This window comes from Sprattus sprattus (assembly GCF_963457725.1).
Source record: "Sprattus sprattus genome assembly, chromosome: 1".
NCBI lineage: Eukaryota > Metazoa > Chordata > Actinopteri > Clupeiformes > Clupeidae > Sprattus > Sprattus sprattus.
Window position 1 is genome coordinate 59,539,465 of NC_137920.1, and position 26,575 is coordinate 59,566,039.

The window sequence follows — 26,575 nt, forward strand, 5'->3', positions numbered from 1 at the left end:
TTTCGATCAGTTTGGGATTTTCTATTAAAGGTTGTCTTTTTACCTGATTCACAGGCTTAATTGCAACCTACCCTCTCAAGCTTCACGGGAGCTCAGCAGTGTTTTATTGTAGGCTGTAGAATAGAATCACACGGCATGAATGATGGATACGGGTGTTGTGTCAAAGTTACCTTAAGATGACCAAGCTTCAATCTGCAAAAGCACTCTCTCCCAACTTTGCCACCAAGGTTAATTCATACCGCCCCCCATTTATACGCTTGCGCAATGTTTCCCGGCACTATACCAAAGTCCTATAGCCTGTACTCAGTACGCGCCAAGTAGTACATCAGTTCCGGAAATTCTTGCCTGCAGTCCATAGCGGGTAGGCTATCAACAACAACGAAAAACACACACACACACATTTCCGACTCGGCATGTTGCTTTTACGTATGTGTAGGCCTATACGAAATATTTAATGCAAGTTACTACAGGATAAGGATTCTGCAGCCATACTGAAGCTAAATGCTACTCAGCTAGCTAGTTGTCACTAAAGTCAATGCAGACAATTTTGGAAGCTGGCGGTGTTTTGGCTAACAAATCAATGAATCGATGTTCAGTCCAGTAAATGGCTAAGCTGCTCCCATAACTTCCATTATTTCGGAAATCCCATGTTAGCGAAGACGTTAAGACTTGTGTTTTGCTAACTGAGCAAAGTAAGTTGTCGGTTTTCAATTGCTAACATATCAAGCTTAGATAGCTTGCTAACCTTACGTGAGATTCAATTCAGTGAACGTAGCGTCTTATTTAAATTGAGTCAGTCTAGTAGAACTCTAAAGACAGAAGAAAGACTTACTTGACACACCACGTGTTTTCACCTTAGTCACTCAACATGATAGAGTGGTGGTTTAAGTTGTCTCTCTTGGGTGACGCTTCCTGGAACTTTGACAAATATTAAATTTGTTCACTGAACAAACCGAAACCCTGACTAATGTATGCTCAACCACGCAAGGAACCACAAGTGTAAGCGACGCGAGGACAGCGTTATTTGTTCCTCACTTTTAGTCTATGCAGATATCGCATACTGTCCCAGTAAATTCGTTGGCAATGTTGTATCAATACCATGACCCATACTTAAAAAACTACCATAAGAGTATGGTTTTATATGTTCAGTAAGGTTTTACTGTGATCAACCATATCTTTAGTAAGAATCGGCCTGGCCCAATAATCGACACGAGAAGCATTCAGAGCAAATCACCTCTTAAACCAGCCACACCAATCAGCAGCTTAGAAGTCCAAAGTCAGGCATTGGACTAAATTTCAGCACACAGGTGATGGGCTAGGTGCAAAGGCACCAGTACATTGCCAAATTACTGACTCTTATGTAAGTTGTGTTTAACAAAACACTAGCTAAAACTTGCAATTTGTGTGTAGTGATCAGATAGGCTACCAATACGCATTTCCAAGTAATTATTCCATGCATTAAATGTTATGGAAATCATATGACATAATGAATGTATGATTTAACCTTATAAGTAACAGAGCATTAAATATGGGGTGTATTAGCCTTCTGTTAGTATTGCAGGTGGAGGTGTGAAAAGTTGTGATTTTGTGACCATATGCACAAATCCCAGCCGTTTAGGGCCGAAGGAAGTCCAAGATGTCCAAGATTGAGAAGATGAGTATCCTGGGAATCAGGAGCTTTGGAGTGCAGGACAAAGACAAGCAGGTGATCACGTTTTTCACGCCCATGACCGTGCTGGTAGGACCCAACGGAGCAGGCAAAACGGTGCGTTTCCCCCAGGGTGTTTGGAGTGTGTCTTGCATCTTACAGATTGTTGTGAAAATATATTTTCAAATTTGTGCATGCAAATTGTGCATGCTAATTGTGCATACACGCTGATCTTTTTTCAGCATGGGTATGCTGAGGTTCACTATGGAAACATTTGTAAGACCCTGATACAGTGGGGTCTTGTATTGTTGACATGTCTGAGTATTCTTGATGTAGTATTACTTAGCTTATATCCTTTGTATTTCCACTGTATACTTGGCTAACTTGCCTACTAAACCCTCCACATAAAGTTCAGGGCTGCTTAAACACCCTATTGTGGTATTGACCAATCAATAACCCATATCCCCTCAATTCCTTATATGTAGTCATCAGGTCTAAAACCATATTTCACAAACACATTGTTCCTTAGACCATCATCGAGTGTCTGAAGTACATCACCTCGGGAAACTTTCCACCAGGAGCCACAGGTGCAAATTTTGTTCACGATCCCAAGGTAAGGTGACCGTTGAATAAACCTTAGAGAAGCCGTTCCCTGGGCTATATAATATGTAGAAAGTATTTCTTTTTTACTTTTTAAAGGTACAGTGTCTAGTTTTTAGTGGCATCTATTATTAGAAATTAAATATAGAATTCATAATCTAGTTTTCATTAGTGTATAAATTACCTGTAACCACGAATCGTTGTGTTTTCGTTATCTTAGAATGAGCCCATCGTATCTACATAGGGAGCGGGCTCTATTCCACAGGAACCGCCATGTTTCTACAGAAGCCCAGAAGGGACAAACCAAAACACTTGCTCGAGATAGGGCTTTTTGCATTTTTATGGCATTTGAAGGCCATCGTAGGTACTCGCACACGCTTGTAAGGGGAAGGGTATCCAACTGGTTGCAATTCAGCAACTTCACCACCAGATGCCACTAAAAACTACACACTGAACCTTTAAATCAATAATGCTAATAATAGATAAAAATGGAAGAGATACTTAATAGCAACTGCCAATGAAAAAATGTCCATGTAAGTACCGCAAACCATACAGTCAATGTGGGGTAAAATCAGAAATGGGCAGACATTTCAAATGTGATTTCTATAGCCTAGAGGATTCATGTGGGATTTACACTATTCCTGTGTTATTGACCCTGTGCTGTAGGATGCCCAGGAGACTGATGTGCTTGCTCAGGTTTAATCCTGTGCTATTGACCCTGTGCTGTAGGATGCCCAGGAGACTGATGTGCGTGCTCAGGTTTAGTCCTGTGTTATTGACCCTTGACCCTGTGCTGTAGGATGCCCAGGAGACTGATGTACGTGCTCAGATCCGTCTGCAGTTCCGGGACATGAATGGTGACTTTGTGGCGGTGCAGCGGTCCATGATGTGCTCGCAGAAACGAAAGAAGGTTGAGTTCAAGACCCTGGAGGGCGTCATCACCAGGATGAAGTGAGTGAACTGCAGTCACGGCTCTTGTTTTGTTTTCTGGTTAATGGTGTGGTCCCTCATTATATAGGACGCTTAGTGTCGGGGGTCCTGTTCTTGTATTTTCTGACATTGACCGGTAGACTATACATTGTCCCACTTATAATATGGTTACCTGCCAGAACAATAAAATACGTTCCTCAAAAATAATTTTAATGATTTTGTTGCTGTTTTGATAGTTCTTCTTCATACAAATATAACTTTATAGCAACCTATTACTTGCTGACTTCAAGTTACACTGAATTTCCGTTACATTACGTGAATAAACTACTTGCAGAATGATGTGAATTAGAAGCACAAAACCTGTTGCCAATGGAAGCGGTCATACATTTTTTGCAGTGGCCATTATAAAGAAAATCAGACCTCCCAACGTTGGGGTGGCCCATTCAAATCAATGGAATTTTTTGCCACATTCTAAGGATCCGTATAATAAAGTCCATTATACTTTCTATCAGCAAAATTCCCCTCACATATCTCAAGCTTATGTCCAGTATGTGCAAGCTAAAATAAGTCCTTGTCTCTGTCAATGGAAACAAAGAAAGTGGTTGGGACTCAACCACAACACACGTTCATGTTCCAATGTTGCTTCTTGAGCACTAAATGGAAGGGCGTATTTGATACACATATTACTGTAATATGGACTGGACATTGTCAGTTTGGTGAAAGAGTGTGTATGTACTTAAAGCAGGGGATCAGGATTACTTCTGCTCAGGTTCAGGCAACCATCAGTAAAAATCTTGCTTTGAGAGAAAGGAAAGTCAAATCACATCTTTATGGCTGCTATGAGTACCGAAAAACAAAACAAACTCATTAATTACCAACCAATCAGGACAAAATGAGCTTTGTAGTATACACTTCAATTTGCAGTGCATGTCAGAATTTTACAGTGAATAGAATTACAGTTTAATTTGAATATCAGTACAAAATGGCTGATAAAATGGACCATAGAGTGAGTAAGTTGAATTTCCGAACATAGCTTATATTGTCCAGTGTTGTTTCCAGTGGTCATTATTCCGAACCACGAATGTAGCCTAGCCCTGTGCTTCCCTTAGGTTTACACATGCGTGTTGGTGGTGAAAAATGCCCTCCACTGAGCGACAAGCTATGTCATACAATTTAAGCTATGTTTGGAAAGTCTCTGTAGTATTCATCTCTATATTTATGCCTAAATGATGCCTACAACTTTAAAATTAAATTGTGTTTGAGAATGTTTAACAAATGATGTACACTACAATTTCTCAAGTACACCACAACTAATTGCAAGGTGAACAAAGACTGGACATTTTTTAGTTCACATGTTTGTCACAAGTTCGATACACCTAAAATGATGGCTGAAACTTAAAACATTTGAGCTGTGTGTTAAAACATTTAGAATAGAATCTACTGCATATTCTGTTTCCTTTAACACTTCCTATCTCTCGGTTCTTATCTCCACCAAAACCTCAGCTCGTCCTCCAGGCATACGCCCTTTCACTCTAGGTTTGTTTATGTAACGTAAGGGTAATGCTATGCCAGCAACCTGAGAACTGGATAAGTAGGCCTTGTTTACTTCGCTGGGGACAGTTCTGCTAGGCCAAAAAAACATTCAAATTCTGCATTCATTCAGATGCTGTTGACCAATAAACTATATGAAAGATTAATTTCGCCTTGTGCCATTGTATTTATAATAGTCTTGTTTGTAGGCTATAACTACAAGCAACAAATCTGCTTCACAACAGATTTACACAATAAGATATGTACTTCAAATCGTTCAGCGCTATCTTTCTTTGTTATTCCATTCACCTTTGTGATTTCTGTTCATCCTCCTCAGACATGGAGAAAAAGTCAGCATCAGCTCAAAGTGCGCAGAAATTGACCGTGAGATGATCGCCGGGCTCGGCGTCTCCAAGGCCATCCTCAACAATGTCATTTTCTGCCACCAAGAGGACGCCAACTGGCCACTCAGCGAAGGAAAAGCCCTGAAGCAGAAGTTTGATGACATATTCGCAGCCACAAAGTACACAATCTGTGTAATCAGCTGACTCAACCCAAAAGTTTCACTCTCAATGTCTGGATTGTATACATGCATCAGCCCATATGCCCATGTACACTTTTGTGTTTAAACTAGCTTGAGGTCTCTTCCCCTGGTGGCATCATTACCCTGGTGTATATCTAAGACCTGCTGATTTTCAAACATCAATTACTTTAATTGCGAAGTACAAACACAAAGTGCTGGTAGAACAGGGGTAGAGAGAAAGAACAGAAGTTGTAGAATAGTTTTTGAATAGTTGTAGAATTGCTAAGAAAATACTTATTTTGATGAATGTTAAAAGAAATGTAAACAGGCATATCTGATAGTTGTGCATGTAAGTCCAGTTTATTTTTATTTTTGTATTACCTGAACCCCAAATGGTAAATGTGCCCTTGCTCCTCCTGCAGGTACATAAAGGTGCTGGATGCAGTGAAGCAGCTGCGTCAGAAGCAGGCATCTGTGGTCCGCGAGTGCGAGACCGAGCTCAAGTACCTGAAGTTGAACAAGGACAAGGCTCAAGAGATCCGTGACCTGCTGGCCAGCAAGGAGGAGCAACTGGCCACGTCGGTAGACAGCGTGGAGCGCATCGCCAACCAGATCACTCCTCTGGAGGTGAAAAGTCTGAACTCGAGAACATGAGAGATGACTCCTGCCTTTTTCTACAGTCTCTTGATTTTATGCCACCTTTTTTTTCTGGGCCCTCTCCTGTAATGCTAGGTACCTGAGTATTTAGAGTCTTCCCCCACTGTTTTGTTTGACTTGAGGTATACTGTCCTTTTTTAAATTCTTGGTTACACTAGCGTCTGTCTGGTCCTAGGCTGCCTGCGGTGCAATATTAAAATGATTGATTGGTCTGATTAAACTTACCATCATGTGTTAAATTTCCCCTCAGAACCAACTGCTGGAGATTGATGATAAGCTGGGCAATGTGATGGCTCTCGATAACAACATCAAGGCCCTGGAGAGCAGGAAGAAACAGATGGAGGAGGACAACCGAGAGCTGGAGGAGAAGATGGAGCAGGTAACGTTACTGCAAATCCAATTGAGCCAGCATCTGTCGAGGCTACACCTGTTACCTCTCAGTTCTGCCTGCTGTTTTATACCAGTTTGGTCATGCATGAGTTGTGTTCATCAATGATTCAAGTTGTTTGAAGAAATATTGTGCACCCATAATTTACAATGTACTCATTTAGTTATATGAGTGGTAGACTGTGTGTGTTTATGTATTTGTGTGTGTGTGTGTGTGTGTGTGTGTGTGTGTGTGTGTGTAAGTGTGTGTGTGTATGCTTCCCTCTGTAACTCTTCACGGTGTGTGTGTGTATGTGTGCATGTATGCATGTGTGTGTACGTGTATGTGTGTGTATATGTGCCTGCATGTGTGTGTACGTGTGTGTGTGTGTGTGTATATGTGCCTGCATGTGTGTGTGTACGTGTGCATGTATGCATGTGTGTGTACGTGTATGTGTATATGTGCCTGCATGTGTGTGTGTACGTTTATGTGTGTGTGTGTGTGTGTGTGTGTATGTGCCTGTGTGTGTGTACGTGTGTGTGTGTGTGTGTGTGTATATGTGCCTGCATGTGTGTGTCTGTACGTGTGTGTGTGTGTGTGTGTGTGTGTGCAGGTTTTCCAAGGGTCAGACAGTGAGCTGCAGGACATGTATGAGAATCACCAGCGGCTGGTGAAGGATAAGGAACGTCGGCTGGTGGAGCAGGAGAAGGAGCTGCACCGCGCCGGACGCGAGTGCCAGAGGCTCACCAACGCCAAATCAGAGTTGCTGGTGGAGCAGGGTACTTCAACACTTCCATGTGTTTCACATGTAGGCTAGACGCAATAGACTCAGTTTCTGTCTCAGTTAGAGCATCTTTGGCCCAACACTATGTGTTGTTATTTAGAAGTGGGATTAGCAGCAACTCGGTGCTATTATACTATATACTTCACTTTAAAGTATTGTTAACTCCAGCAATTTATGAACTTTTAACTTAAAAGCACAATAAAAATAAGATGTATTTGTATTTTTTATCTTACAGTTGTTTTGTTGTTGTAAACTATTAAGGGAAGTTGTCATGATGACATTGTTTTATTTTTTTCACCGTTTCTCTGTGTTTCTCTCCTCCAAGGTCGTCTCCAGCTGGAGGCTGACCGACAGGCCCAGAGCTTGAAGAACCGCGACGCCCAGGTGCGCTCTATGGCCTCGACGCTTGAGCTGGAGGGCTACGAGCGAGCGCCCTTCAGCAGGCAGCAGATCCAGAGCTTCTACCAGCAGGTGGAGGAAAGGCAGGAGCAAGAGACCGAAGCCCTCAGACAGGCCATGGTAAAGTTGAGAGATCCCTGCAATACTCAAACTTTTATTTTTAATTAGCATGATATGAAGTATATAAATACAACATGTTATGACTTTATTGCTGGTATTTTGTCTAAAATTTTATAATTTTTCTTATAGTACTATGTTAGATTAATAATATTAATAATTTATTAATTCATATTTAAGGGGAAAGTTGTGTCACAAGCGCTAGCGTCCCATACCACATACTAATCCAAGCATCCACAGGAATCTGGGCTTGTCTGACCTGCGGGCATTCATTTTTACTGTATTTATCGTAAAATGAACCACTGGAGTGTGTGACCCCATGTGTGCTAATCTCTACTCCAGAGGGATCTGCAGGAGCGGGAGGCCCAGAAGCAGCAGAGTCTGGACGAGATCCGGGACAAGCGCACAGGCCTGGAGCGCACCATCGAGCTGAAGCGAGACCTCCAGAGCAAGAAGCAGCAGGAGCTTCGCGTCGTCAATCAGGATCTGCAGCGGCTGGAGGGCTCGTCTGGACGCCTGCACGACCTGGAGGCCCAGCTGGCCAAAGCGGTGAGGCCTAGTGGAGTCAGATGACTGCATTTTCGCTGAGTGTCTTTTTACAGTGATATATGGATATGTACTGATGCACGGATCTGATGATATTTTTGTGTGTGTGTGTGTGTGTGTGTGTGTGTGTGTTTCTATGGACACACATTCATCCCTGTGTGTGTGTGTGTGTGTGTGTCACACATGTGTGTATCAGGAGCATGAGCTGGACAGTGCGGTGCGTAACTCCTCTGTGGACAGCATGCGTGCGGAGCTGGAGGAGCTGCAGAGGGAGAAGGTGGAGCTGGACCGTAAGCAGAGGCAGCTGGACCTGGAGATGAGTAGCCTCAACACACACACCACCGCTCGCACTCAGATGGACATGCTCAAGAAAGACAAGGTGGGCCCAGCACTCTTTGGGTTTTGCGTTTTAGTTTTTTACAATTTATCATATTTTATATCCTAACTCCTCATGACTGGGTTGGTGTATATGTTCCCAGTTGTCACTACAGTGCAGGTAACTTCTATACAGTGGTACTGACAGTAAAAAGGTGATGTTATAAAACTATCACAGCTAGGCTAATCAGTTGTTGTTGATAACATAATTTAATGTCATGCTCATCAAACTCACAGATAGGCGAGTGGCATTGCTGTTGCTGTGATCTGGAGAATAATATGTTTTGCTCAAGCACAGTCTTATGTCTGGGTTTCTCTATAGGCACCGCAAATGGGCTTTGCACAGCAGTAACCGCACAGTGAGAATAGGCAGGGGTACCTCTGTTTGCTTATTTCATTGACACAAGGCAGGGCACAATCAAGCATAAAAGGGGCTGGGTAATTGGTGGATGTGGCAATTAAGTATTTTTTTTATCAGCCAATCACAATGATTCAAGGAGATGGAGGTTCATGTGCAGGAGGTCTGCCTGACATTAAATCATTTAGAAGTTTCCTAAGAAACGGTGTTGCTTTGGAGGTACACATCCCTTCATGGAACTCCCATGACTGTGTGAGACAAAATTATTTTGTTAAGGTGTTAAATTAGCTTCAGGTAACGCGTGGCCATGCCTGGCTTGTTGCCAGCCGTGTGGCCGTCGGTGAAATTAGGGCCCTGTGTGTCTTACGACAGGTGGATAAGGAGGAGCAGGTGAGGAAGATCAAAGCCAGGCACAGCGAGGACCTGGTGGCCCTAATGGGACACTTCCCTAGCAAGAGAGAGCTGGAGGACTGGATCTTCTCTAACTCCAGGGAGACCAACTCCACCCGAGAGAAACTGGCCAAACTCAAGTAATTGTGTGTGTGTGTGTGTGTGTGTGTGTAAGCTAGCTGGCGTCACTTAAAGCATACCTGATTGTGAAAGTGTGTTAGCTGGCGTAACTTTAAGCATACCTGATTGTGAAAGTCCGCTAGCTGCTGTCTCTTAGAGCATACCTGGTTGTGTAAGTGGGCTAGCTGCCGTTACTTAAAGCATACCTGCCTGTGCTGTGCAGCAAGGAGCTGGCGTCCGGAGAGCAGAACAAGAGTCACTGTGCGGCTGAGCTCCGGCAGAAGGAGCAGCAGCTGGCCAGCTACGAGGATAAGCTCTTCAGCGTCTGCGGCAGCCAGGACCTGCAGGCCGATCTCAACAAGCTCCAGGAGGACATTGAGAAGAGCTCCAAGCAGAGAGGTACACCAGCTCGACCATTGCCTGGCTGAAAGCAGTGGCACCACTTCCATTGACTTCCCTTAACACGCAAGATAGGGACCTCCAGCCCTAAACTGTATATAGATGACTAGTGACGGATTTGCAGATGGCAGAACAAACTCAAAGAAACTGTGTGTGATGTGTGGCTGAGCCTGGCTGTGCTTGTCTATAGTGTGAGTGTGAAAGATGTGTGTAAACATTTTGTGAATAGACACAGTGTAACATTTAGCAGTCTAAACTCTGACTTAATCAAAAGCATTGTGAAATCTGGATTTAGAGAATCTTATGTCTTGAAACATGACTGGTCAAATCCAAGAACTGAGTTTCCACAATTTAATGTAACAATGTACAAATCACCTTAAATTTAAAATAATGCTGTTTTTCCTGTTTGCACAACACCCGTTTTTGATCACAACATTATAACCCCTTGGAGACCTAATACCGGGAGTATTGTAGTCTATTGTAGTATGCCAAACCATCAGCTCCGGCAGCGATTGGCATTAAACTACCCCCTTGAGTCTCACTGGACCTCAAGCTCTTCTGTCTTTATACAGGACCTTGCTATCATATTATTCCCAAAGCAAATTAATTAAAGTACTCACCAAATGTTGTGTCAAAAACCCAGGGTGTTGTAGGACTCTTACAGCAGAGCTGAAATCTCAGCAATATCCAAGAAATTATCTCACAATTTAATGTAAACAATGTACAAATTTACTTAGAATAATTTCTTAAACTTTAAATGCTGCAGATTTTTCAAACACCAGTTCTGACCACAAGACTTAAATTCTCTTGGGAAATCATATCTGAGCAGCAAACCTAGATTTGTGGAACAAATGTGCAACCAGCTCAGACTGTGTTGCCCCAAATGCCTGTGAAGACTTTTTTTAGAGCCTGAATGAAACTTTTAGTAAGTCCGTGGGGTGTCTTTCAGAACATGGGAGAACTACTCCAATTTCTGGCAGAACACTCGAATATGGAGCTTCAAGGAAGCTCAAATTTGTTAATCTCCACACAGGGGTTGCCTGTTGGAAATGACTCAAATCTAAGGCCTAAATTTTCCCAAGATTAAGTAAGTGTACTTACCAAAGTGTTGTGTCAACCCGGGGTGAAGAGACATCTTACAGCAAACTCGAATCAGCAAATACAAGAATGTATCTCTCGGTCCAGAACCTCCATCTGATGGTATTTAATTTACTACCATATATTGGAAGACTCAGTCATGGATTTGTCAGTCATGATCCATGTTTATTCGTGAACAATGGTGGTTACCATTGGAGACAGAGGCTTGAAGTCACACACTCACTCACAGCGCTTCACCTTAGCTTATCTGATTATCCCATGTGAGAAAGGCTGTTATATACATAATGTTAATGGGTGTTACCATCTTTTCAAAATAGGCCAGTGGGAGAAGGCCCCTTTGTCTCTACCTGGAGGGGGAGGGTGAGAGCAGTCTCACACCTTCCCCCCAGGTCAAGCCCAAGCAAATTCACCCAAGAAATGCTGGCATTCTAGAAAAGTACAAATAAAATCTTATTTATACTAGGTATAAATAAGATGAAATTATTGACTATGGCATATCATTATTAACTATGAATAATAAATAGCCGGTCCCTTCACTATGTGTGTGTGAGTATGTAAAAGAGACAGTGTGTGGAAAAGTAAGAACGTTATCTGTTAGGGATGCTCCGATCGGCGCTGATCGGTATCGGCAGATATTCCCATTATCGGTTTTGATTGGCGTTCTCAAAACGGCCGATCAAACATGACCGATCAGATGACCTTTTGGCCCTGCCCCAGTTATCTACCCTTCACCCTACTACTTAATTGAAGTGCCCCATCACTGGGGAGTGCACAACGGATTGAGAAGTGTTAAGGGATTGAAATCTTTACCTGCGAAATGGGACAACGTTAACGTTACTTGGCTACTCTCAGCAGCATAGACAGACGTTCATTTGAAAATAATGTGAAATAGCGATTTTATTTCTTGCATCATATTCTACTCAACTGTAAGGAATATTATTTTGCATAATGATCAGCCAGATATCCCGATGTGTTTCACATTTTTTGTAATAGTTATTTGCGAAGATATACTTACATTTGTAAACTTATTTTTCTGTACTGGCAGCCATCTTTCGTCAAAATGTTTGGAGTCAGTCGGTTACCAAGGTGTTCGCAAGGCATCCTGGGAAATGTAATCTTTCCCTTCAGCCGTAGTCTGCCTCTGATAGCATTACGTTTGAAAGGGTTGTTTGAAGGGTTGAACAACACTTCCCCTTCGGTCTAAAGAATTGTGACACCTTCACGTGAACGCCAAACAGGGAAGGGCAAAGTGCTAGGGTGAAGTAAGTATAGTATTGGGACTGAGGAATAAGATATAAAGCATAATACATTTACATTTACATTTACATTTAGTCATTTAGCAGACGCTTTTGTCCAAAGCGACGTACAAGGGAGAACAATCAAGCTAAGAGCATTAAAAAACCTGGTGTAACAATAAATATTGCTTATAAAACATCATAGAAAGAATAAAAAAAAGAAGTGCGGGCTTGTTGCTGCTTAAGTGCAGGTTGAGCCAAGGTGCCAGTTTAGGAAGAGAGGTGCTCTTTGAAGATTTGGGTCTTCAAGAGTTTCTTAAAGGTAGGGAGGGACGCTCCTGCTCTGGTAGTGCTAGGCAGGTCGTTCCACCAACGTGGAACTACAACTGAAAATAGTCTGGATTGCCTTGCTTGCACTGGGGGCAGTGCCAGACGACGCTCACTGGATGAGCGCAGCGTCCTGGGTGTGACATTTACCCTTACAAGAGCATTTAGGTAGGTGGGAGCAGACCCAGTAAGCACTTTGTAGGCAAGCATAAGTGACTTGAATTTGATGCGAGCAGCTACTGGCAGCCAGTGGAGCTCAGTGAGTAGCGGGGTGCCCTCTTTGGTTGGTTGAACACCAGGCGCGCCGCTGCGTTCTAGATCATCTGTAGTGGTTTTACCACGCATGCCGGCAGGCCCGTTGGGAGGGCGTTGCAGTAGTCGAGGCGGGAACCCACCAAGGTTTGCACCAGGAGCTGGGTGGCATACTGGGTTAGGTACGGCCTGATTTTGCGGATGTTGTAAAGCGCAAAGCGGCATGACCTCGCGACAGAGGCAATGTGGGCTGTGAAGGTTAGTTGGTCGTCAATAATGACCCCGAGGTTTCTTGCTGTTTTGGATGGAGCCAGAGATAAAGAGTCAGTCTTGATGTTGTGGTGGATGAACTGTTTGGCTGGGAAGACCATCAGTTCTGTTTTGGCCAGGTTCAGCTGAAGGTGGTGGTTTTTCATCCATGTGGATATATCAGCAAGACAGTCTGAGATCCGTGCCGAAACAGTGTTGTCCTCAGGAGGGAAGGACAGAACCAGTTGAGTATCATCGGCATAACAGTGGTAGGAAAAACCATGCGAGCGGATGATGGGGCCCAGCGAGGTGGTGTAGATGGCAAAGAGAAGTGGTCCCATTACAGACCCCTGGGGCACCCCAGTGGTGAGGTGGTGGGGTACAGATAGATGACCTTGCCATGACACCTTGAATGAGCGCCCAGAGAGGTACGATTCAAACCAGGAGTGCGCCTTGCCTGAGATGCCCATACTTGATAGTATGGACAGAAGAATGCGGTGGTTGACTGTATCAAACGCAGCTGATAGGTCAAGAAGGACAAGAACTGAGGATTGAGCTGCTGCTCTAGCTGTTTTTAAAGCCTCTGTCACAGATAGCAGGGCTGTTTCGGTGGAGTGACCGCTTTTGAATCCAGACTGGTTTGGATCGAGGAGATTGTTTGTTGACAGGAACTCTGTGACCTGTTTGGAGGCTGCCCTCTCAAGTGTTTTAGATAGGAGAGTGAGAAGTGAGACCGGTCGGTAGTTTTCCACCTGAGTGGGATCGAGAGATGGGATAGGGTCCAGCGGGCATGTAGTTGGACGGCTACCTGCTAGGATTTTGGAGACCTCACTCTCAGTGAGGGGGGTGAAGGAGGGAAAAGATGAGTTATTGATGGTAGCGCCCTTAGGGGGGGAAGACAGTTGGTCGAATTGTTTCCCAATGGCTGCCACTTTCTCTGTGAAGAAGGAAGCAAAGTTATCGGCTGTGAGGTTAGTAGCTGGGGGAGGAGGAGGGTAGAGCAGAGTTTTGAAGGTGGAAAATAGTTTCCGAGCATCAGTTGCACTGTTGATTTTGTCATTGAAAAATAATAGTAATAAGATATAAGGAAGATATAAGGAATCTTTATTTTGTCTTATCTCCTCCTAAATGCTAGCCTGACGATGTCATACTCATAATTCTAGTCAGAATATGAGTCTGAGTCTGCTCCATTGAGCTGTGATTATGGGGCGTGTTTCAACGAACTAGGAAAGAAAATGCCTCTTCGCTCAATTGGATACCTAGAACTAATCAGAGCAACGTAGTATGACCATCTAATACATTCAACTTTTACCAGATCCCGTAGGAAGGACGGCAAAAACATCTTTTCAATCGACAAATGCCTTAATCGCGTTTCTCTGTTCCTCTTTCAAAATGAATGCGCCGTTAATATCTGTGAGATATGCTTGATCACGTTCTACTGTACGTTTAGCAGCGAGGCTAGCTAGCTACTATGTGTTTCAATGGATTTTTGGTGTAAGCGTTAGCAATAACCTAAAAATAATGGTCTAGAGAGCTTTAGTTAAGACCAACAATATTCTGCAACATTCGTGTTGCACATACACAACTAACCGAGTCAATTTAGACATTAAAAAAGTTGTGTAGATAGCTTAATTCAGATAAAATATTTCCCACTAACAGGCTCACGAGACGGCGCCATCTTTGTTGGATTTTGAATCTACCACTTGATCATCTGTCCATCATCGTATAAAGCCCGCCCTGGCACTTTGATTGGCTGTACTGTTTTCGACCTGGAAAAATTCTTCCCCAACGGTCGAAGAGCCAGACTGAACTTCCCGTTCAGGCTGGTATCCAGGCTACCTAAATGCAGGCAAATCGACTTGAAACTGTCTGACTTGAAACATATTGGATATTTGGCTATAGCCTGTTTCTGTTGCAGTTAAGTTTGTATTATTATTTTTCCACAGGAAAGCTACTGTATAAACTCAAAGTTCTCTTGAGAGCCTTGAGCGAGTGGAATGTTGCACATGTGATTCTGTTGTTGTGATTTTCATTTAAAGTTTCATATTTTATTATTATTTTAATATTTATTATTATTTACACATTTTATGGTAAGCGAGAGAGCTTCTACACTGGAATGTTGCACGTTCCCTGCAATACAACTGATGGTTGTCAATTCATGATACACTCATAATGTAAATACTAAGAATACAATACCAATGTTATTGAGAATAATTAATTAAAAAAATAATGCTACACAGAATGCTAAATAGAATGCTTCAATCAACACCGTGATCGAGATCGGTATTATCAGATCGGCAGATACTGATTTCAGTGATCGGCACCAAAAAACCTGATCGGAGCATCTGTATTATCTGTATATTCTGTTTGTTTGTTTGTTTGAGTCTATCTGCACATTCTTGTGAATGTGTAAGTGTGATTTCAAATCTGTGTGTGTGTGTGTGTGTGTGTTTGGGCGGGCAGCCATGCTGGCGGGTGCCACGGCCGTTTACTCTCAATTCATTAGCCAGCTGACCCAGCCCGAGGAGGCTGAGCCCTGCTGCCCCGTGTGCCAGCGCATCTTCCCCTCCGACAATGACCTGCAGGAGGTGGTCAACGACATGCAGTCCAAGCTGCGCCTGGTGCCTGACAAGCTCAGGAACACCGAGCAGGACCTGAAGAAGAGGGAGCAGAGGCGCGACGAGATGATTGCCCTGAAGCCCGTCAGGTAGGAGTGAGCAGTCAATAATTTTTTACATTACCTATATCTTTTCTCTTGTCTTTATCTTAACTTTGGTTGTTCCTTCTACCTTTATTTGTGTAAAGCACATTGAATTGCCTCTAGTATGAAATGTTGCCTTGGCTTACAGTTTACCTTCATAACCAATGGGTATTTTCCACAAAGGGTTAATCAATTGTATTTGTGTTAGATTGAGTTAGGCTGTCATTTTATACAAATAGTTTGGAATATGGTGGACAGTAGACTGTGTTAACCAAAAGTCACCTCCTGAGCAGTTACAGTGTCGCCACCAGATGGCATAGCTATTTCATCACTTGCTGTGTGTGTACAGTTGCAATCAAAATTATTCAACCGCCTATTAGGTTTATTGGCAAAATATACAATTTCTCAGCTGTTTGCAATACACAAACTACACAAGAATTGTTGAAGTAGTTTAATGAAACTAATATTAAAAGGGTTTTATCCAAATTCAACACAAAATGCTACTTTTAATGACTTACATGAATTTACTGCAGTGTCAAAATTATTCAACCCCTTCATGACAAGCATCTTCATTACTTAGTAGAGCACCCTTTTGCTGTTATAACCTGCTGCAAACGTGATGCATAGCTAGACACCAGCTTCTGACAGCGTTCCTGAGAAATCTTAGCCCATTCCTTATGGGCAATGGCCTCCAGTTCAGTAATATTCTTTGGTGTGCGTTTTGCAACTGCCTTCTTCACATCCCACCAGACATTTTTGATGGGGTTCAAGTCAGGCGACTGTGATGGCCACTCTAGAATCTTCCATTTCTTCTTTTGAAACCAAGCCTTGGTTGACTTTAAGGTATGCTTGGTATCATTGTCAGGTTGGAACGTCCAATGACGCCCAAGCTTCAGCTTCATCACAGATGGCATGATGTTTTTTCCTAAGATTTCCTGATACTTGACTGAATCCATTGTGCCCTCCACACGCTGCAGGTTTCCAGTGCCAGAGGCAGCAAAGCAGCCCCAAAGCATCACTGAGCCACCGCCATGCTTCACTGTAGGCAGGGTGTTCTTTTGTTCATTCTTCTTCCATAGGCCCAAAAAGTTCCAGTTTTGTCTCATCGCTCCACCGAACAGAATTTCAAAACTTTGGTGGCTTATTTATATGGTTTTCAGCATATTGGAGCTGACTTTTCTAGTGCTTTTGGGTCAGTAGTGGTGTGCGTCATGGAGTTCGGGCATGGAACCCTTCAGTTTTTAGTATGCGCCTTACTGTGCATACTGAAACCTCAGTGCCTGCTGCCACCAAATCTTGCTGCTGGTGTTTTGCAGTCAGGTTTTTGAACACTTGCCTCCTCAGAAATCTGGTGGCAGCCGCTGATAGCTTCCTCTTTCTGCCACGTCCAGGCAGTGTAGCCACTGTTCCTTCAACTTTGAACTTGCAAACAGGACAATGATCCCAAGCATACCTTAAAGTCAACCAAGGCTTGGTTTCAGAAAAAGAAATGGAAGATTCTAGATAGGTCATTAAAGCCACGAAGGCACTTAAATATAGACCTGGTGTCTTTCGTCGAAGCTAGCTTCCTTGAAACAAATGCTCTTCATTGAGAGGAAATGTGTTTCCGGGAAGCTCTCTCCTTGGGCGTGCACTACCTTGGCTTCAAAAGGAAACATTAAAAGGCAGATAATTGACCTGAGGGACTGGGGAACTCCTTGCACTATAATTTACTCTTAATTGTTTGATTTAACAGGGCTATTTATAACAGTTTACGATGTCTAGTTCACTAACCCTCACTATTAAAAAAATCAATAAATGGTATAGAAACAATTGCGTCACACTTTAATTGGAAGGTCCCCTATAGATCTACAGATGCTCAGATTATAAACAAACTTTCTATTGAAACTCTATTAACTTGAGTCTATTGAAACTCTATTAACTTTAATTTATGGTTTCATTTAGGGATTGGGTTTGATTCAGGTAGAAAGACTAAACTGGAATTTCAACAAACCATTTGTAAAGCCGCAATAGGCAGACTATCCAATTATGCAGTGATGATACTCTTGATCTATATTTCATTTTTAATCCTTTTCAGCGGTTACTCAAGTTTGTTCATTATATGTACTCCCTTTCATCATTGTTATACTCCTCTCTAAACTTCCTGTTTGTGCAAAGTGTGAGGTTGTCATCTTTTATTTTTTTATAATTAGCATATCATTGTTTATAATCAATTCACAAAAATGTATGGAGAATCATGATGGCTTTACAAACATGTTTGTCTTGACCTACGGTCTAGTCTGCAACGTCTCTGCATTCTCACGTCTACTCAGGCAGTCCATCGTAGACCTGCAGGAGAAGGAGTTTCCCACTCTACGGAACAAACTCCAGAGCATCAACCGGGATGTTGAGCGCCTTAAGGGGGACATCGAAGAGCAGGAGACGCAGCTTTCCCTGCTCATGTCCAAAGACGACACAGCTAAGGCATGCCAGTCCGACATCTCTCTAATGGACCGCTACCTGGTGAGTAACGGAGCAGTACGTTAAGCAGTGTGTGGCTTTTTAGATAACAAATTAACATTTGCATGCAAGTATAACAGTTTGGTTAACTAAAGCTACTCAGAAAAATGTGTTAAAACTGCTTTGTTTAAAAAAAAAAAAAAAAATGATCCAATGTACATGAAAATACATTGTGCACATGCACAAAGGTCAAGTGTGTGGTGGTGGCTGCCTAATGATGCATTGCCTGGGCCATGCCTTCACAGCGGTTAGGGTAGAAGAAAAAGGAGGTGGTTCTGGTCAAATAGAGTAGAGAGGAGGTGGTAAAATAGTAGAGTTAAAAAAATAACCTTCCTTTCCTATTATGGCCCAAACATGTTTGTAGTTTCAGCAGTTAACTACACAAAAAAGGTGAACATTTAAACACTTGAATCACTATACAAAATTGAATGTAGTTTAACTACCTGCAAGCCACTGCGAAATGTAGTTACAGTTCTAGTTTAATTACATCTACTCCCCATGCACTGTCAATTTACACAACACAATTAGCAATGATTATTGTCTCAAGGTACTTAAAAGAGCCTAAGTCATGAAACCTCTTGAGGAGCAACATAAAAGCTCCCTTTTCTGTCAGTCCAAGGATGTTTATCAAGGTAGTGCAGTGTGACAAAAGGAATCAGGTAATTTCTGGAGCAGATTCCATATGTGAAAAAGTACTTTGTGTTTCTTTTTTTTAAAATATGTGATGAATGTGTGATATTGATGTTCTTATATGTGGTCCCTTCTGGAGTGTGCATTTGACTGTAAATCGTTTCACTGGTTTGCAGATGGACCTGAAGGATGTGGAAAGAAAGATAGCTCAGCACGCTGCCAAGCTCCAGGGAGTGGACCTTAGCCGCACCATGCAGCAGGTCTCCCAGGAGAAACAGGAGACCCAGCATCGGCTGGACACCAGTAAGGCCAGCAGTCCACTCCTGTCGCTGGCTTTGCACCTGACCATCTAGATTCAATCTGCTTCTGGTTTTTGTCTTTGGTTTCTTTGGTCTTTGGTTTGTCTTCTCTGATTTCTGTGAATCTTTTATTAGTTTAAGTTCAGCTAAAATGATCTTGAAAATCTGGCGAAGTCAGTGCTTTTTGAAATGTTTTACAGGTATGGAGTGATGTTAGTGTAGATATTTTTTAGTTTTGGAAAGAGTCATGGAAGTTTTGCGAAACAGACATACAGAAAGACTGTCCATCCAGATGAGGCCGTCCTCAGAACTGAAGGCATCTGTCAAGTTGTTATTGAATCGCATTTGAAGTTTTAAAATTGGAAAATGTTTTTAGAGATTTGACAAGGTGTAAGACCCCAAGGGTTACTTCTTAGGATGGGAATCATAATAGCTACCCTTTGGCCCCTGAGAGTGTCAAAGAGTTCCGTGAACCAAAGTTTCTCTCTTGTTCCTTTGTCTCACCAAAGCATCGAGTAAGATGGAGCTGAAACGCAGGCTGATCCAGGACCAGCAGGAGCAGCTTCACAATCTGAAGAGTAACGTGAACGAGATCAGGGCAGAGAAGCTGCAGATCAGCAGCAACATGCAGAAACAGAAGCAGCTGGAGGAGCAGTGTGTGGACTTCACCACTGAGATCCAGGCCCTCACCAGAGAAATCAAAGTATGAAACTGTAGCAAAAAAAGGTGTAATAGTCTAAGTAATATAATTATAGGATAAATCAATAATAGTAGTAGTTAAAGGAGTAAGTGGTATATGTTTATGAGTATTATTACATTTAAATTATTATTTAATCTCTGTAATTGTTTACAGGTCCTGAACAAAGAAACTGTTGAACCAATATTTTTGTATGACATAACGTATTAGAAAAAGATGATTTCACCCATAGTTTGACCAACAATTGATATTTATGTGTGTTGGTCCATCACTAGTTTCGATCCTCCCATATTGCACAGTACACATACACACAAACGTGTCAGAACACAGGCAGATGGGAGTGGAAAGTATTATTGAACAGACGTATACCCGCAGATGCTCCACAACTCCTAATACATAGACTAATGTGCTTGTACTGTGATACATTTTGTTTGTGTGTGTGTGTCTCTGTTTGTGTGTGTGTGTGTGTGTGTGTTTGGTCACAGGAAGCCAGGGAGCAGGTGTCCCCACTGGCTACCACTCTGGAGAAGCTGCAGCAGGAGAAGCAAGAGCTGATGGCTCGTCGTTCACAGAGGCAGAACGAGGGCCAGGAGAAGGTGTGCCTCACAGTCTCATCACCTCACACACACATACCCACACACACACACACACACACACACACACACACACACACACACACACACACACACACACACACATTGGCAGAACGAGGGTCAGGAAAAGGTGTGCCTCACAGTTGTATCACCTCACACACACATGCATACAAAAAATACTACAAGCTTTCTTTGAAGCTCTCTTTCACACATATACACTCATAAACTCACGATAGATAGATAGAGAGATATAAGATAGATAGATAGATAAATACTTTATTCATTCCGTGGGGAAATTCTGGGATCTTGCAGCTCTCACATATTTACAATAATTACAAACAATATATACAGACTAGTGGTGGGCATAGATTCATTTTTTTAATCTAGATTAATCTCACTGTAATCTTGGAATTAATCTAGATTAATCAAGATTAAAATGGCTCATTTGAATTGTTGTTTTCATGTAGCCCTGGCAACTAGCCGACATGAATAATATGCACATGAAATGAAACTTGTTGAACTCACCTCAACATGTCTTTTACAGTCATTTAACCCACAGGGGTACACCTTTGTATAGTTGGTATATATAGTATATATAGTGTTGTAAAATGTCTAATATTTTCTTTTTTGGGGACACCCTCCCTGTGCCATAGTGCTCCTGTTCCTAGATACACTGAACTGATCAATTCTGTTCGGGAGAAGAGATAAAAGCCCGCGCCCACTGAAAATTGATTGGTTGACTTACCGAAACAGGCCAATCAGGATGCTCCTGAGGCACACACGCACACTGCCTCACACACGCACAGTCACTAGGTCCCTCTCCCTCTCTATCGTGCGCGCGATACACAGATTCTAACGCGGTTTGGAGCACGTCTGTCTCGTGTGCACGGTCTTGCTCGCTCGCTCTAGATTCCGGGAGATTTTACGTAATTTGCGGGCATCCGGGAGTCGTTATCAATATGCGGGAGACTCCCGGAACTTCCGGGAGACTTGGGATGTCTGAGAACTAGGGATGAGAACCTTTACGATTTTAACGATTCCGGTTCCTTATCGATTCCTGCTTATCGGTTCGATTCCTTATCGATTCTCTTATCGATTCTTATTGGATAAGGGGTGAAAAAAGAGCACAAACGGGTTTTTTTACATTAATGTTCTTTTATATAAATTTCTAGAATGCTGCACACACCATAAACAGAATGTTTACATAAATAACCAAAAACTTTTATTAAAAAACAGACATTCTTGCCACTAAATATTAAATTATTTAATTGCATATGTGGTGAGAGTGTCAACTCTAAAGCTATACATTGACATTGCAGAGCACTGTTGATTGCTATTTCACTCATTCACTCATACACTCATCTATACTGTATACTGTATAGATGAGTGTATGAGTGAATGAGTGAAATAGCAAACAACCCCTATACAACCCTTCCTCTGCTACCTACTGATCTTTCTTTTCCAGAGCAGATATACCTCAGGAAATGTCTCATAATTGTTGGAACATTACAATGCATCCAGGTTTAGTTTAAGTTAGTCCAATCTAAACCCCTCCCTCATTGCACTCTTGAGATAAACTAAATCTGGCAATAAAATGGCACTAACAAAATCGTTGAATTTTCTGATCTGACATGAAGCCCTTGTTATTGAGTAAGGGACTGTATATTTTCTTGTAGGTTGCTTGGTTGTATGGCTAATCGCGAACTGTTATGCTTAACGCTTCTAACAGCAAGGATGTATGGTGTAAAGTGCATAATAATTAAAGGTTATTGGTAGCTGGGACGAATTACCTCCTATGTCGCTCAGTCCTTGATCCTATCGTGTTTAGCCGCCCGCTACGGAGGCTGCTGGACTGTCCTGCCAGGACATGGTGGAGGGGGTGATTAACATTGCCCATGATGGCCAAGAGCTTGCCCCGCATCCGTCTCTCTACCACAGTCCCCAGTGAGTCCAGGTTCTGCCCCACCACTGAGCTCGCCTTTCTGACTAGTTTGTCCAGCCGCCCAGTGTCCCTCTTAGATGTGTTGCCTCCCCAGCAGACTGCAGCAAAAAAGAGCACGCTCGCCATAACAGATTGGTAAAACATGCACAGCATCTCTTTACATACATCAAAGGACCTGAGTTTCCTCAGGAAGAACAACCTGCTCTGTCCCTTTTTATATGTTGCACCTGTGTTAGCTGACCAGTTCAGCTTGTCGTCTAGATGCACCCCCAGGAACTTAGGTCTGCACCACCGTGATGTCCTTGCCCTGAATGTTAATAGGCTTCAGATGTGGCTTAGACCTACGAAAGTCTATGACCAACTCCTTGGTCTTGCTGGTGTTTAGGAGTAGGCCGTTCCTGTCACTCCAGTCGCCGAAGGCTCTCGACAGTTCCCTGTACTCCCCCTCCTGCTCCTCCCTCACACACGCCACTATAGCCGTGTCGTCAGAGTATTTTTGGACGTGACAGGTCTCAGAATTGTAGATGAAGTCAGATGTGTAGAGGATGAACAGGAACGGAGCCAGTCCCCTGCGGAGCCCCAGTGCTACTCACAACTATGTCAGATGCACAGCTCCCCAGTCTGACAAACTGCGCCCGTCCTGTTAAATAGTCCATAATCCAGGAAGTAAAGAAGGGATCCACCCCCATCCTTTCAAGCTTTTCTCCAAGTAGGAGAGGATGGATGGTGTTAAAAGCGCTCGAAAAGTCAAAGAACAAAATCCTCACTTGACTTCCCGGCTCATCCAGGTAGGAGTAGGCCCGGTGAAGCAATTGGAGGATAGCATCATCCACTCCTACTCTCTCCCTGTACCTGAACTGCAGGGGGTCAAGTGCATGTTCAGTCCGAGGTCTCCGGTGACGAAGAACCAGCCGCTCAAGTGTCTTCATGACGTGAGATGTGAGGGCCACCGGTCTGTAGTCGTTGAGCACGGCCGGGCGTCCAGTCTTGGGTACCGGCACGAGACATGACGTTTTCCACAGAACCGGGACCCTCCCTGACTGTAGGCTCAGGTTGAAGAGCTCTTGAAGGGGCTCGGCCAGTTGATCAGCACAGACCTTTAGCAGCCTTGGGCACACTTCATCCGCGCCAGCCGCCTTTCCTGCGCTCAATTTCTTCAGCTCCACCTTAACCTCATCTGTGGCACGGGGGGAGGATTGGAGGGGGAGGGGGTTCATCCGTGATGTTAGGGCTGTACCTGTAAGGAGGAGCTGGTGAAGGGAGAGGGCTGGCTGCTGCTGGAGGAGAAGTGGGGGGGGGGAGAACGGGAGAGCTGATGATGATGAGGCTGCTGAGTCAAACCTGTTGTAGAAGTGATAGAACTCATTGGCCTTGGCCACATCAGGGGCTGTAGCCAGACTGCATATACAGCCGCGGAAAAAATTAAGAGACCACTTCAAAATTATCAGTTTCTCTGGTTTTACTATTTATTGGTATGAGTTAAAGTAAAGTTTTATTCTATAAATTACTGACAACATTTCTACCAAATTTCAAATAAAAATATTGTCATTTAGAGCATTTATTTGCAGAAAAATGACAATTGGTCAAAACAGCAAAATAAATGGAATGTTTTCAGATCTCTAATAATGCAAAGAAAACAAGTTCATATTCATTCTTAAACTACACAATACTAATTCTTTAACTTAGGAAGAGATCAGAAATCAATATCTGGAAACACCGCATCTTTTTTGATATTTTGACCAATTGTCATTTTTCTGCAAATAATGCTCTAAATGACAGTATTTTTATTTAAAATTCAGTAGAAATGTTGTCAGTAGTTTATAGAATGAAACAAAAGTGTTCATTTTACTCAAACACATACCAATAAATAGTAAAAAAAGAAAAACTGATTTTTTAAAAGTGGTCTCTTTTTTCCGCGGCTGTATAATGCAATACTACAAGTCTTCTTTCTCTCTCACACACATACACACAGAAACTCCCACACTTTTATAAGTGCAGTGAGTTTTAGAAACAGTTAGTGCCTCGCACATTAAGTGTCTCACTAAGTGATTAGATAAGTCAATGAGGAAATTCATGATTCATAAAGAGGTATGAAAGGTCTGTCTATTAACCCAACTAAAAAATATTTGTATCCTTTTCTCATAGATCAATGCAATTAAGGACAAAGTGAAAAACATAATGACACTGGAACGAGAAATCAAGACGTATGTTGACAAGGGGAAAGAAGAGTACAAAGAGGTAATTAGGTGATGTGTCATACTCATAACCATGTTTTAATCTATGCTATAATTAAGGGAAGTTTGAAAAATTGTGCTAATTTTTTCAAGCAAAAAGAATCAGAACTTCAGGAGACGAACACAAAACTTTATGATGCGGAGACACTTCGAGAGAAGATCAACAAAGAAATGGCCAGCATCAGACAAGACATAGATACACAAAAGGTAAAAAACAAATGAAAAAACAGCATGATTAACCAAGGCATGCTGTCCACTCCTCCCCTCCTCAAACCAAACCTCTTTTTGTTTGCCAAATCCAAATGACTGAAGGATGAATAGTATTGGTTTTGGGAAATCTGAAAAAGACTTTTGTACACTTTTATTTTGTGCAGGTCCAGGAACGCTTGCTGCAAGATAATCTCACCTTTAGGAAGCGCGGTGAGCAACTTAAAGAGGTTTCGAAACAACGAGAGGCTCTTCTGAAGGAAATGGGAAGCATGAGAGTCATGGAGCTCCGCCAGTAAGATTTCACTTTGGGTGTTTCACAAAATACTTTTAGCACATCCATAACAAAACAAATATAAAACTAAATGTCCGTTGAAAAATGTGGGTACATTGCTTTGGTTAAAGTATTGAGCAGATGTTTTTGCCCCAAAAAAATGGAGTAATAACAACAGTGAGAAATGATGACAATGGCGTTTTGAGTTTTGCTATGAGTAGAGAAGCACCTATATAACTACAGTCCACCTACAATCCCTGTGGGGCAACCAACCGCATCAAAGTAAACAATTTGTCTTTGCCATTAACAGGCTGACAAGCTTGTGTTATTGTAAGTGTCGGAGAACATGGGAAGGTTCCCTACAGAGATAGACCTGTGTCTGTTCTCAACCTCAATAACTGTAACAAAACTGTAGAAAATGGCTTTTTCTGTATTTTAAGTTTCTGTTCAAGTACAACATGTTTGGCAACTTAAACAAATAAATATGGATTAGGCCTATGTGATTTCTAGTCTATGCAATCATAGAATGCTCTGACATGGCCAAGAATGATTAGCTTGATCCACATCTTCATTGATAGGCTAGGGTTATTACTGTAGGTGTGTCTTTTCAATATATAAATATAAAAAAACTCACAGGCCTACTTGAAACTTAAGTATATATTATTTTATAAATGTGAGAGTGAGAGGGATGTTCTTATTTAGCTTGAGACCCTGCCCTACAAAATGTCTTTGAATGGCTCTGTTCAAACTCCAGTCGGCCAGTGAAGCTGCTGGTACAAATAGTTAGAGTGCTGAGGGAGAGGCGGCAGCAGCTGCAGGTCTTATTCTATTCAAATTCAATTCAGACCTGTGGCAAACACTGTACTTTTATCAGATGACTTGTAGCACATTCAAGACAAGCTTAAGTATTACATAGGTTCAGAAAAACACTCTGAACACATCCTCTACTTATTATGCTATGCAGTACTTATTCAATTTGTGGCATTCTTCTTAAGTGCTGATCCATAATTTAGTAGCGGATATCAGTGAGGCACACCATTTAGGAAGTCAGGGATTAAAGTAGTCCGGCACCGTGCCGGATTTCCGGCGTGCGGCGCTTGGCTGCGGATATTATTATTATTATTTTTAAACACACGTCTCGATATCATCACCATTACTTTCGAGTTCATGAGTTCGTCTGCCAATGATATGAAAGGAGCACAACTCTCAGGCGCTCAAAATAACATTATTAGCCAATCAGAAGTAGATTGGGGCGGGTCTTGTGAAAATGTGCTTTCAGGACCGGCCTTTCTATATCGCTCTGCCCTATGCTACGTAGAGACCAAAGTAAAGATACTGTCACACCGAAGCAGAGTAAATTCAGGAATCCTTGGGATGATGCCCTCCTAGTTGATAAAGGATTGAAAAATAAATGGCGCTGGGCATGGATAGAAGAGATAGGGAAGGACGGTAAGTCTTTTGGTAGCCTGTGTAAGAAGTTAATAGAAGCAGGTGCTCAAGAAAGCTAGCCTACTGTATGCAACTAGAATGCGTTTCGTGAACGAACTGCGAGAGTGTGCTTGCTCTGTTGCGGCCATGACCGAGAGAACAAGTGC

The 26,575-nt window shown here is 42.5% G+C and overlaps 1 protein-coding gene across 1 annotated transcript in view; it reads left to right on the forward strand.

Moving 5' to 3' along the window:
• Positions 1-312: 312 nt before the first annotated feature.
• The window catches only part of rad50 (RAD50 homolog, double strand break repair protein), a gene marked incomplete at its 3' end in the record, with an annotated part of 40,294 nt that continues 14,031 nt past the window's right edge, over positions 313-26,575 (forward strand). Inside the window, exons 1-21 of the mRNA XM_080854953.1 lie at positions 313-361; positions 1,611-1,765; positions 2,178-2,261; positions 3,048-3,199; positions 5,046-5,231; positions 5,654-5,858; positions 6,139-6,267; positions 6,869-7,034; positions 7,365-7,558; positions 7,898-8,104; positions 8,298-8,480; positions 9,207-9,364; positions 9,568-9,743; positions 15,368-15,611; positions 17,918-18,107; positions 18,911-19,037; positions 19,543-19,736; positions 20,216-20,326; positions 24,411-24,503; positions 24,593-24,706; positions 24,874-25,001. Of these exons, the coding sequence (XP_080711079.1) occupies positions 1,637-1,765; positions 2,178-2,261; positions 3,048-3,199; positions 5,046-5,231; positions 5,654-5,858; positions 6,139-6,267; positions 6,869-7,034; positions 7,365-7,558; positions 7,898-8,104; positions 8,298-8,480; positions 9,207-9,364; positions 9,568-9,743; positions 15,368-15,611; positions 17,918-18,107; positions 18,911-19,037; positions 19,543-19,736; positions 20,216-20,326; positions 24,411-24,503; positions 24,593-24,706; positions 24,874-25,001 (3,170 nt within the window). The 5' untranslated portion in view covers positions 313-361; positions 1,611-1,636. The remainder of the gene's footprint in view (positions 362-1,610; positions 1,766-2,177; positions 2,262-3,047; positions 3,200-5,045; positions 5,232-5,653; positions 5,859-6,138; positions 6,268-6,868; positions 7,035-7,364; positions 7,559-7,897; positions 8,105-8,297; positions 8,481-9,206; positions 9,365-9,567; positions 9,744-15,367; positions 15,612-17,917; positions 18,108-18,910; positions 19,038-19,542; positions 19,737-20,215; positions 20,327-24,410; positions 24,504-24,592; positions 24,707-24,873; positions 25,002-26,575) is intronic.